Source organism: Pungitius pungitius, chromosome 3 (genome assembly GCF_949316345.1).
Source record: "Pungitius pungitius chromosome 3, fPunPun2.1, whole genome shotgun sequence".
Classification (NCBI taxonomy): Eukaryota; Metazoa; Chordata; class Actinopteri; order Perciformes; family Gasterosteidae; genus Pungitius; species Pungitius pungitius.
This window is the reverse complement of record NC_084902.1, coordinates 29,493,004-29,504,828: the sequence shown is the minus strand read 5'-3', so window position 1 is coordinate 29,504,828 and position 11,825 is coordinate 29,493,004. Positions and strand designations below refer to the sequence as shown.

Sequence of the window (11,825 nt, the reverse complement as noted above, 5' to 3'; positions counted from 1 at the left end):
GGAGGAGGAGGAGGAGGAGGAGGAGGAGGGGTTATCCTTTTCCTCCGAGCCCCGACGCTCCTGGTCTCTGCTCTTGGTGCTTTGTGCGTTCACACACACACACACACACACACAGTCACAGTTGGCTTCACTGGCAAACTGCTCACGATGAACCTTTTTCTCAGGAAACATGGAGGAAATCGTTGAATAAGTTTGGTGCAAAAGTCGAATAACAAATGTGGAAGAAATTAAATGAGAATAAAGCGTCTTCAAATTTAATGGAATCTGAAAAGGAAAAGAAGCCCAAAAGTTGAAATCGTATAAACTGATAAAGATGCATTTGAGTGTGTGAAATGTCACTATTGTGGCGCATTGGTTGAAATACGAGCATTTGGCACACAGCAGGACTCTGGTTGAGAAGAGAAGCTTGTGATGAAGGGAGATCTTACGAGACACAGGAATGGATCTGCTCCGCTGCTTTAACCTCCGTGTGTCCCTCGGCGGGACGATGGCGCGTCGAGGTGCAGCAGGACGGCCTCTCCTTCAGCGAGCGTCTCCCCCCCCCCCCCCCCCCCGTCCTCTTGGTCGTCTTCTCTCCGGGCCGCTGCGAAACGATTCAGCGCGCGGCCGATAAAACGCAAACGATCATCAGAGCATCAAGGCAGACAGACGAGGACCGTGTGTGTGTGTGTGTGTGTGTGTGTGTGACTGGCTGGACGGAGCCGGTACCCCCCCCCCCGCCCCCCTCCATCTCTTTCACCTCCCTAATGATGTGCGGCCTGTCAGGGAGAAGCAGCCAAACTACATTCAGGCTACAAAGCCTCCGTCCGAGCTCCTCTCTCCCTGCAAAACAATAACAGGGATTCAGCTGCTGCAAATTGCACTAAAATTTCCCCATTCTCTCTCTGTGAATTATTAATGAGAGCCAAACCGAAAAAGACCAAAAAAAAGAGAAAAAAAAGGGAAAGGAAAGGAAGCAGAGAGAAATATCTCCAGCGAGCCCGAGCAGTGGAGACGGCTATGAAGCCGTAATTATGCCACAGAATGAGGAATGGAACAAAGTTGCTGGAGCCAGAAGAAGCAGAAACTGAAACCAAGAGCTCACAGGAAGGAAAAGTAGTTTTATTACAAATGCAAAACGACAATTAAAACCCGGGTGAACAACAGCGTCGCCTCTGCTTCTGTGAGAAAGAGACTCCGAATAAATAAAACCTCACGTGAGTTAAAATTCCCAATGGGTCGGTTAAGTTAGTGAATACGGATCAGCAGCAACGTGGCCGACACCAAGCAAATATCAGTAATCAATACAGAATGATGATGAGAGCCAGTGGAGGCTTTTATTCACAGTGGGACATTAACGCAGCATCAGCAGTGAAAGCCTTAATTATTTTATGTCAAAAAGCTGATATCAGGTTTTGTACCAAGCAAGTAAAGCAATAAATGATGGTAAGTAAATCTATTCATAGTTTATATAATTTATCTGATAAATAATCTCTAAATGTATTTGAAAAGTCCCAATTTGACCAAATAACGGTGTAAAACTCTGGATATTTTTCCTCTGTGGTATTGAGGTGTAAAGAAATATAGTTTGGGACTAAGTAAATTTCAGATTTTCTTATCAATATCACATAAATGATTTTTTAAACAGTGGGATTCATTTGGAAGCGTCACATCGCGTTGGATTAAAAGACACCGACTAGAAAATATCTAATATTAAAATATCTACACACAAAAAGTAAATGTCAAACATAAAGGATAGAGAATAAGTACGAATAAAGGAAAGGATAGTAAACATATTTATTTGTTATCTAATTCTATGGAAGGAAACAGTTGGGTTTTTTGAATGTTAAAATTGCAAGAGGATTGATTTCAGGATTTGTGTCTTTTTCTGTTTGTGCGCCGTCACATAAAGCCTCACTGTCTCAGTCACTCTAAAGTGCTCTCACACACACACACACACACTCACACACACACACACACACTCTCAGGAATCTGGACCACGCAGCTTTGACAGAGAGAGAAGCGCTAGCTCGCCCAACTGGGCCTCTGCACCCTCCCTCCCTCTGTGTGTGTGTGTGTGTGTGTGTGTGTGTGTGTGTGTGTGTGTGTGTGTGTGTGTGTGTGTGCGTGTCATTCCTGACGTTAGTGTGCTGCTCTAAGAACCCATAAAAAACAGGTAGCAAAGAAAATTAATATTCTCTAAATAAATAACAAACATAACTAGTATCAACACGTAAAAAACAATACAGCGTGAATAAAGGCACCGACCAGAACACCCAGTTCAGGCGATTATTTATTTATTATAAAAAACACTGATGCAAAACGTCAAACTTTATTACTTTTTTTAACCTTGACAAAGTCAGGACACCAAATTAAATCCACTTCTTTTCACAATAAAAGCCCCGGACAGCAGCCATGTATTTCCCATTTTATTTGTTGATATAGATGATGGACTTTGGTTTTCTTTTCAAACTCTTCTTGACATTGTGAGAAACGACAGACTTATTGATGCAGAGCAACGCGTCTCTTCTTCTGTTTGCTTTCAGCGGCGAGTGAGCTTCTCTCCGCAGCTTTTCCTTCCACATCTGAAACTCGTCACATTTCAGTTCCTCATTCCAGATTATAACAGTAAAATAATATTGGAGGACCCGACAACTGTCTTTCCAGTTCAAGTTAAAAGTCCACCCGGTTGGGGGTCAAAGGTCATGTGCGTGTTTTAGGATTGAGGAGGACTGGTGCGTTTCCTGGTGCTCTTCTGCCCTCTAGTGGCTCTTTCAGAGTAAAATGCAGATGAGTCAAACAAATGTTCTCAAACCAGTTTCTGCTTTCTTTCAGCTCTTTTTACATTTGTTTTGTCTTAAAAGTCTAATTGTCCACTTAAAGGTTTTCAAGCTTCTCAGGTTCCTTCTTTTAGTGTTTTTTTTGGGGGGGGGGGGGTCAAAATTCTACCTCTTTAAATCTAATATTATAAAATAATCTGTCTGTGCATGGACCTGTGTACAGTGTGTGTGTGTGTGTGTGTGTGTGTTTGTGTGTGTGTGTGTCACGTCACTCCCGTCATCTCCTCTCAAGAGTTCAAGGTCAGAGCAGAGCGGGGGCTATTTCCAGCTCGTCTTCACTCTGATCCGTGTCACAAAATGACACGGTAACGCAACTGGGGGGTCAGCTGTGTTACAGGAACGCTTCCACGGATGGAGGAGATCAATCCTGCCTGACAGTGTCTTCAGGATACTCCGACCTGACTGGACCATGACAACTGCACACACACACACACACACACACACACACACACAAGCAGCTGGCTCTCGGTTGGTCCGTCGTCCAGAGGGACGACTTCATCCAAAAGTTGGTACAGATCAACGTGTCACACAACCTCCAGGAGGTCCAAAGCTCCTTCCCTCATGAGACCCCCACGATAGCCCCCTGCAGCAGCCAGGCCTCTGATGAAGCAGGGGATGCTTTAGGCCGGGGCTACTGGTGATTGACAGGTCTCTACCAGGGTGTCTGTTTCTGTCCGACAATTTTAACCCAATTGTAATAATGATAATGAAAACATTTTGATCGCCTTTTAATGGCTTTGAAATGAAAACGGATGAATGGATGACGTCCCGGTGACCAGGTCAAAGTTCAGAGGTAATGTACTAAGATGTATTATCTGCTGTTCTATGGCCAAACAAAGCCAAACTCTAGTAATGACAGCAGGGACGTCTGCTGTGTGGAGACGGGGGGGTTACATCATTAAAAACCTTTTAAACACACACGTGGTGGTTGTATCTGATTACAAATCATCTCAGCATGGACACACTTATCCACGTTAACAATTAGACACAATACTTTATTTATACTCGCTGGTTGTTTTCCTCAAACCCAGCTGTTACTGGCAGTAGTCGAAGCATGTCCAATAGAGTGAAAAAAAGATTGTAGCAAGTCATTAAAGTAGTGGAACCGACTGTGACTTTACTTGACCTGCAAATCTATTCCAACGGTATGGAACTGTCGTGGCTTCCAACCTGAGAATCTATAGTATTGAGGTTCAAACCAACTTTAGAATTAAAGCATCAACGGGTGGGCGATGGATGGAAGGTTGAAGTGGCTGCAGTCGGTCACTGCTTCAAACCAGGAACTTTGAAAGCGCTTTGAGGTTCAGTTACAAAGAACCGTGAGGGTGAATGGCACAAGGTAACAACTGAAGGGCTGCGGGCTCCAACCTGCCGTCTCAGGTTGTGGGTTCAAGCCCCTTCCTTGGGATGTGCTTTATGGTTTGAAAGAGTTCTGAGGTTTAACCTGTTGTCTCCAGGTCAAATACCAGAAAGGATGAATGTGCGATCAATCCTTGGGCTTTGAAGTTTGAGTTGAGTCTTAAGGTTAAATACGAGAAGTGGAAAGTAAATAAGCGTGTGGAGACGTAGTGCAGCAAAAGAGCCTGCTCTTGTAGGTTGTTGGTTCAAGCCCAGTCGTAAAATTTACATTTAAAAGAGTTTTTGAGGTTTAACTCACATTCTCAACGTTAAATAGGACAAAGTCCACTGGAGGAGTTTGTGATAGAAAAGCAACAAAAGTCACACAGGAATCCAAAAACCTCTGATAGAGGTGGTAGCTGCTTACAGCACAGGCTTTAATGTGATGGACATACTTAATAAATGCCTTACATGTAGGTTACATGTAGTGCTGGGGCTGCTCTTTGGAACACAGGTCAGGGTGCTATTCATTTGTGCACAAGCCAAAACCCAAAATGAAGTATTTATCAACTATGACACTTAAGCAGAGATCCATGAGTCTTTGATCATTGTAAGACCCTTCATGACAAACAATGCGTTACCACGGCAACAGAGTAAAACCAATATTGAAGCATCGTTGATGTCATAAGGCTATACTGACCACATTTGAAGTCAATCTGTTGAACTCAATAGAAGTACATTAAACTATAAAACGTGTCATTTCTGCCATCAGCTGGCGTCATGACTTTGTGAAAATATTTGCATGAAAATATTCTTGAAACAGGCGCCATTGACGCCGTATACCTAAATACCGTGTTTTTGGCATATTCTCCTCTTAATTTCTTTAAGAACAAGTTGATTGAATTTGAAACCCATCACATTAAGTCGGTAGAAAGAGTTGGTTGAACAGAAAAAAATGCTTAAAAACGTAAATGTAAAAAGGAAATTGACGATGAATGTTCAAGTCACAGAATATTATTCCCAATACAATCCTATCATGTGACATGTATAATGGTTGCTGTTCAGTAATGTGATGGGGGATAGAATACATCTTCCATCAATCAAATGACCAGATGGAAGTGATATCGTTACATTATACATAAAGGTATTTCCCCGATAGGACCCCTGGTGCTGTAATGACGTCACTATTTAGCTCAGGTTGATGGAGCGGCCCTGATGACGCGTCCAAGATGGCCGACAGGCCCCTGAGCTGTAACTTCCGCTGCCCGACTGTTCGTGACGATGGAGACCTGATGGAAGAAAGGAGACTGACTGGTGCGTTATGGTGTGGACTGGGGGCTGAAGGGCGAAAATACGACAAAACTACCTCAAACCAACACATAGAAACACTTGTCGCGGCGTCCATTGCTAAGTGGGCTAACATTAGCTCACGGCTAACTGGTGCTAACGTCTGTGCGCGCGGTTCTTTCGCTGATTTCTAGTGGTCAAATTAATCTGATTTATAGCGTTCTGTTTGGCTTTGGTTATAGTTGATCAATGGATTTGCCGATTGTTGTGTTTTACAAGAACAACATTAAATGTTTTCCCTCGTTTGAAGTTGGCGTTTCTCTCCGTCCTCAAAGAGCTGCGCTTCCTTGTGTTGACCACTAGGGGGCGCCCTCCATCCATCACATGGGGTCATGCTGCTGTGCGGGGACGACGTGTTTATGTGCTTAAAAGATCTAAACTGAATCATGCAACACATGAACAGTGAACTCTAGTCTGCACCTGAAGAAAGGCTCTTTACTTCATAAAAGTATCGCTCATTTAAATCATTCCTTTTTCTTCTTTATTGGGTCTCAGAGAAAAGACGGTGTTTTTGTATTTTAATGATTGTGTGACTTCAAAGTGTTTGTGTTTCTTTTTGAATTCTCAGAAAATGTTGGAGGAGCAGCTGGAGAACAACAAGGTTCAAGACAAGCGGACGGAGGACGAAATGAACAAAGTAAGGAAACCTAAGTGATTGATAAACATTGATGATGATGATTGTTTCTGGTTTTTATTTACAGTAGATCAGGGTCAGAGTTACATCATCCATATCATTACAGTATGAATCGGGGCCTTGTGAAAATGTGACGTAAAGGGCCTTAAATGTAGTTGAACGTGGTCACTTACCTCCATCATGTGTGTCACCAGACACATGGTAATAATATGATCAGATTGTTGGTGTAAGATCTGATATCCCTCCCTGTGCTTTGGGTACAAGGTTTTGATCGGTGTTGCACTAAAGTTGATGTAAAATGTCTCTTTTGAAATAGGACGGAGCCTCTTGAAGCTTGTGTCTAAATGTCTGTGTTCTTTGTGCAGGCTGCTGAATGAGCAGAGACACTTGAAGGTCCTGGAGGAGACGAGGAGGATGGAGGAACATTTGGTAAGTGTCAACTCAATTATTACTAGTAGCTGTTAAAGGGGCAGCAGGAACGTTTTAGTTATTGTGATAGTATTTGATTACAAATTGAAAAAAAACAGTAATTTATATCATATTGCTACAATGATTATTAGTATTAATAAGAACTTTAAATTAAAATGTTTAATAAAAATATTCAGTCATAGTATAGTATTTAATATTAAATCATGAAAATGTAGTTCAAAAGAATACTCAAATTATAGCATGCAACAAGGAAATACAAAATATAGTGTTATATAAAACCATGGTGTGGTATGCCGTTAAAATGTAATCAAAATAATTCATTATGCCGTAAAACGTGGAAAGATTACTCAGTATAATATGCTGTAAAACAAAATCATTGTCACAACAATATTAATAAAATTCATAGAATAGTGTGCCAACAAAGTTATTGTATAGTGTGACAAGAGCCTTAAAATAATGATGTAGTAAGCCAAAGAACTATCATATAATATATATATATATATATATCATGTATCAATATAACAAACATCATTAAAGATTGTATAGTATTTTGTTAAAAAAATTTAGTAAAAAATGTCATAAAGTAGTATATTATGTCATAACATGTAGTATAGGATGTCATGAAAATGCTTTTTAAATTGTTACATTATTATGTGATGAAATTCAAAAATATTTTAGTATGTTATGTTGGACAAAGTAGGAAATGATTATACTACAGCTTAATGAATTCATAAAAAGTATTGTACAATATTTAATAATTGTTTTAAAATATTATAGTATTTCAAATAAATTTATTATATTAAAAAGTCTTATTAAACAAGTCATATTATAGTATGTCCTTAAGTATAAAAAATATATTTTAGTAAGCCATGAACAATTTTAGAAATGTCACAATATGGTATTTCATAAAAAATACATAAAATCATTGTAAGAGTAATAAGCATCAGAAATAATATAGCAATTTCGTAAAAAATTATAAAAATGTACACAAATAGGTTTTTGAATACATCGTGGAAAAATAAATTGCATTGTGTGCTAATTAAATTAATTGAATAGTATGTCTAAAGTAAAAACCAACAAGTGTGTGAATTTGATGTATTTGTTGTAGTATTCATTCCAGTTTGTGAATTTGATGTATTTGTTGTAGTATTCATTCCAGTGTGTGAATTTGATGTATTTTCTAATGTTGTGCTTCTCTTCTTTTCTCCACATGAGGGCGCAGTTTCCAGACCTGAGGACGGCAGGTTTCTTCTTCTGCTCTGCGGTTACTCTGAGAAGTAACTTTGACAGTTTGGGGGTGGTTCAGCTTTTGTCAAATGTTTGCTGTGCAGCTGAATTTTAATAAAGAATAATGTAGCATAACCCCCTGCGTGTGTCTCATTGAAAGCCCGGGAGGAGACGGACGTCTCTACTCTACCGGGGCGATGCACACTGATGATCCCACAGCGGTGGGAATCGAACCCGGGTCTGACGCCACCCAAACCGGGGACGGCGCAACCACGCCACCGTGTCATTCACCCTTAGTCATGTTTGTTTGTTGCCTTTGACTTCTTCATGTGACTGAACAACCTCAAAAATCACCCACCTGCAAAAGGCTAGAACCCACAACCTCATGCTCACGGGGCAGTCGTCTTCACCTGGAGCTATTTGCCCAGACACATTTGTCTGCTTCATTAAATACTTGTCTTCTTCACTTTGGCTGTTGAATCTTAAAACAAACCGCAGCTTACAGGAACCGAACCCACAACCTTCATCTTTCAAAGTGTTCTCTCATCCCAGTGAGCTAACTGATCTGATGTAACCACTGGCTTCATTGTAGATTTGTCTCCTTTGTTTGGGCTCTTGGCTCTAAAACCTCTCCATAAAGGATCTCAACCCAAAACCTCTGGACTCCTTACTAGTCATTTGACACTCTGATTTTTTTCCACCTGCTTGTGCTTTACAAGATCCACTCAAATGGCTCAATTATTGAGAACGTTTCAAAATGTCACATTGGGAGACCTTGACGGTTACCGTGCCCCGGGACCGAACCCATGACCTCCAGCCTCTGGATGAGTCCTCTACCACGCTGAGCCATCACATCTGAGCCGCTGACTTGTTGCAACGTCACAAGACACAAGACAATTTCCATGTATGTACAACATACTATGGCAATAAACGTTTCCTGATTCCTGATTCCTGAAATAGTTCTGCAAAAACAAAATCAAACGGTTCATATTATGAATCATTAAGAGTTCTGGTGGAATTGTAGCAGACCTTCCTGAGCCACATTTGGGAATCGATCCTTCCTCCTCAGGGTGCCGTGTGTCAGTTCTCGTCAGCTCCTCATCTGGGTGAGCTAATCCCTGAGGGGCAAACACGCCCATTTCTTCTGGTATTTGTTCTCCACTCTGCTGAGGAGGAACCTGAGAGGATCCTCAGGATGGATCCTCTCACTTCTCTCAGGCATCAGCGCACAGACTGCGTTGAGATCATGTGCATGTGTGGGTTCTTCACACACTATACTATGAATACAATTAAATAATGAAATATATTTTTGGTTTTGTCTGTTGAACATCATGTTCTTGCATGATTCCGTTTGGCTTTCACTTTTTCAACTCATATCTCATATTCCGTAAAAATGTCTAAAATGATTGAAGCATTGTCATAGTATAGATTGTTGGAAAAACGTATAGTTTGGTAGTCAACCAGTCAAAACAATAATAGTATGGTGGTGGGAAAATTCAACTAAGGTTCAGAGTGAGTGAAGAGAAGGTCTCTGACCTCTCGAACTGGGACACGGTCTGCTGTGTTAAACAGATCCGTTTTGATAACTCAATCAATTCAAGATGAGGACAGTGTCCCAGGAACTCATCTATGAATGTGTGGCACACTGTGTTCACACAACCAGCACACAAACAGGTGAACAAGTTACTCCCTCTGAAGTGAAGATGCCTCGTGTTCCCGTCTCAATCTAGATGAACAACAGCCAAATCCTCTACAAGAACACCATCATGAAGGGGAACGGCTCTCAGAACGGCGTCATCACCCGGAAAGACCAAGTACAGATCGACTTCTCCTGCTTCTACACAAAGCCAGACGTCCAGAGCCTGTCCTTCAGGATCAAAGACAGGTGAGTGGAGAGCGGCTGAGCTCCACCTGCTTGTTGGCCTGCAGCCTGCTGTGGTTTGAGGAAGCTGAAGTGTGTGTGTGTGTGTGTGTGTATGTGCTATGCAGCTCTGTGGTACTGCAGGTCGTATCCGGACCTTGGACCTACACCCTGACGATGGCCGCCTACACCGACGGAGGACTCCAGAACCTCGTGGAGTCGAGCACCGAGCTCCAGCTGAACCAGAAGGTGTGGCTGCAGCTGAAGGCGGACGGGCTGGACGGCGACGCGGTCGCCATAGTGACCGACTCCTGCTGGGCCACCACCCAGCCGTCCACCGACAGCAGCCCGCGATACGACCTCGTCATCGCCGGGTGAGACAGAACTCTTTGTCTGCGGCTTCAAGGATCCGCAGCAGGTGAACTCACCTGATTTCCTGTTTCTGAGCAGATGCCCCAACAAAGCCGACCAGACGGTGACGGTGGAGGGAAACGGACTGGGAACCTCCAACGTCTTCTCCTTCAACGTGTTCCAGTTCTCTGGAGAAACATCTGCCATCTACCTGCACTGCAAAGTGGAGCTGTGCCCCAAAGAGGGAACAACCTGTGCTCCGGTAAGCAGGAGCAGAGAAGAGGCTGCTTTACCCATCAGTGATGATCCTGTGTGGTTCCTCTCCTGCTGAAGGAGCATCATCCCTCATGCATTAATATGTCTGCAGCTTTGTTACTGGAGCTGAGTTCTTTATCACGTTATAATGTAACCTGCTCAAAGTCTCTCCCTCCAGAACAAATGTCTACTTTAACAACATAAACAGCCAAAGGGGTTCTGTGCTGTGGACCTGCGTGGAGCCCACACGGGCTGCAGTCTAACCCTGAACATGCTGCCTGTCTTACAGACCTGCCCTGCAAGCAGTAAAAGGAGGCGCAGGTCTTCCAGGTCCAACACTGCAGCCCTCATCACTATGGCCTGGAGTAATTAAAGACCGCTCCCTTCTGACCTTTGACCTGGTATGTTTAAAGTTCATTAGGATTGAATTAATGAATTACTGCATGAATGCCTCAGTAGTTTTAATACATATATAAAACGTGCAGGTGGCTACGGGTTCTTGTTGTACAGTGACTCTTATTTCAGACTCACAAACCACACAATCAAGGACTTTCTGATTTAAATGTTATTCCATCATCAACTAAAGTCCTCCACAGGCGAATAAAGGATGTAAGTTACTGGTGGAGGAAGCTCCAGAGGAAAGGTCAGGGTTCATCCTCTCAGGAGCATGAATGTCATGTGACTCCATGATCTTTCATACTTGCCCTCCATCAGACACAAAGTAGAAGTCATGACTCATCAGTGATGTCTGCTTGTCTTTTCAGCTGATTCCTGACAGAAGCTCCATCAACCAGCCTCAAACCTCACGGCTCTTCAACAGATGTTTGAAGATGTTGCTGCTGTGAAACAACGCTGGCAGGTCTTCATGTGGTCACCTGGGACGATGCTTTCATTCATTCTTTATATATCCAATGATTCTTGCTAATTATTACGAGATTTAGAAATGAAACATAATCTCTGGTGAAATAAATGATAGAAAAATAGAATGAAAAACCAATCAAAGAGGGTTTTAAGGGTCTGGTGCTTTAAATACATATTAATTCACTTCTTTAAACAGCCTGAATGAACCTGGTGGAAGCAGCAACAGAATCTGCTGACATGGAAGTTACTCTGAGTGAAGGTTGTCAGTGCAAACTGTGACTGTTATTACACAAGGACGTGCTGTTGTTTATTATGTTATTACTAAGAGCAAAGAAAACACCAAAAATATAATAAAGGGAGTGGGAAAAACAACATGAGCGTCAATGATTATTTAATCTTTTATTCTAAACTTTGTGTCCTCTAAATCCAAAGTTGTCAATGTAAATATTTCAATGGAAGCATTGGTGACATCCAGTTTGAACCAAGTAGATGAAACCAATCAGGCTCAATGTGCAACATACAACATTTACTTATGGAATTATTGTTGACTATCTGTATTCTACAATATGCAGTTGGGTTAGTGGAGCATCGTTGAGACCTTGAATCTGATATTCTCAGGAAAGTTTGGGTCCAGTGAAGTTACGAGAGCTGAATGACTGAGAATGTTGAATAATGGCGGCTGCAGAACATTAGTACATTAAAC

At 42.1% G+C, this 11,825-nt stretch overlaps 1 protein-coding gene and 1 long non-coding RNA gene across 2 annotated transcripts; both read left to right on the top strand.

Moving 5' to 3' along the window:
• Nucleotides 1-5,363: 5,363 nt before the first annotated feature.
• On the top strand, nucleotides 5,364-7,929 carry LOC119221235 (uncharacterized). Its single transcript, XR_009955963.1, has 4 exons — nucleotides 5,364-5,471; nucleotides 6,073-6,141; nucleotides 6,504-6,567; nucleotides 7,783-7,929. It is a non-coding gene; the product is annotated as an uncharacterized LOC119221235 (long non-coding RNA).
• A 1,521-nt stretch (nucleotides 7,930-9,450) lies between these two features.
• Nucleotides 9,451-11,494, top strand: LOC134127016 (uromodulin-like). Its single transcript, XM_062561590.1, has 5 exons — nucleotides 9,451-9,679; nucleotides 9,784-10,029; nucleotides 10,106-10,268; nucleotides 10,551-10,662; nucleotides 11,026-11,494. Exons 1-4 carry the CDS (start codon nucleotides 9,525-9,527, stop codon nucleotides 10,632-10,634), a joined length of 648 nt encoding a protein of 215 aa, XP_062417574.1. The 5' UTR covers nucleotides 9,451-9,524; the 3' UTR covers nucleotides 10,635-10,662; nucleotides 11,026-11,494.
• Nucleotides 11,495-11,825: the final 331 nt, after the last annotated feature.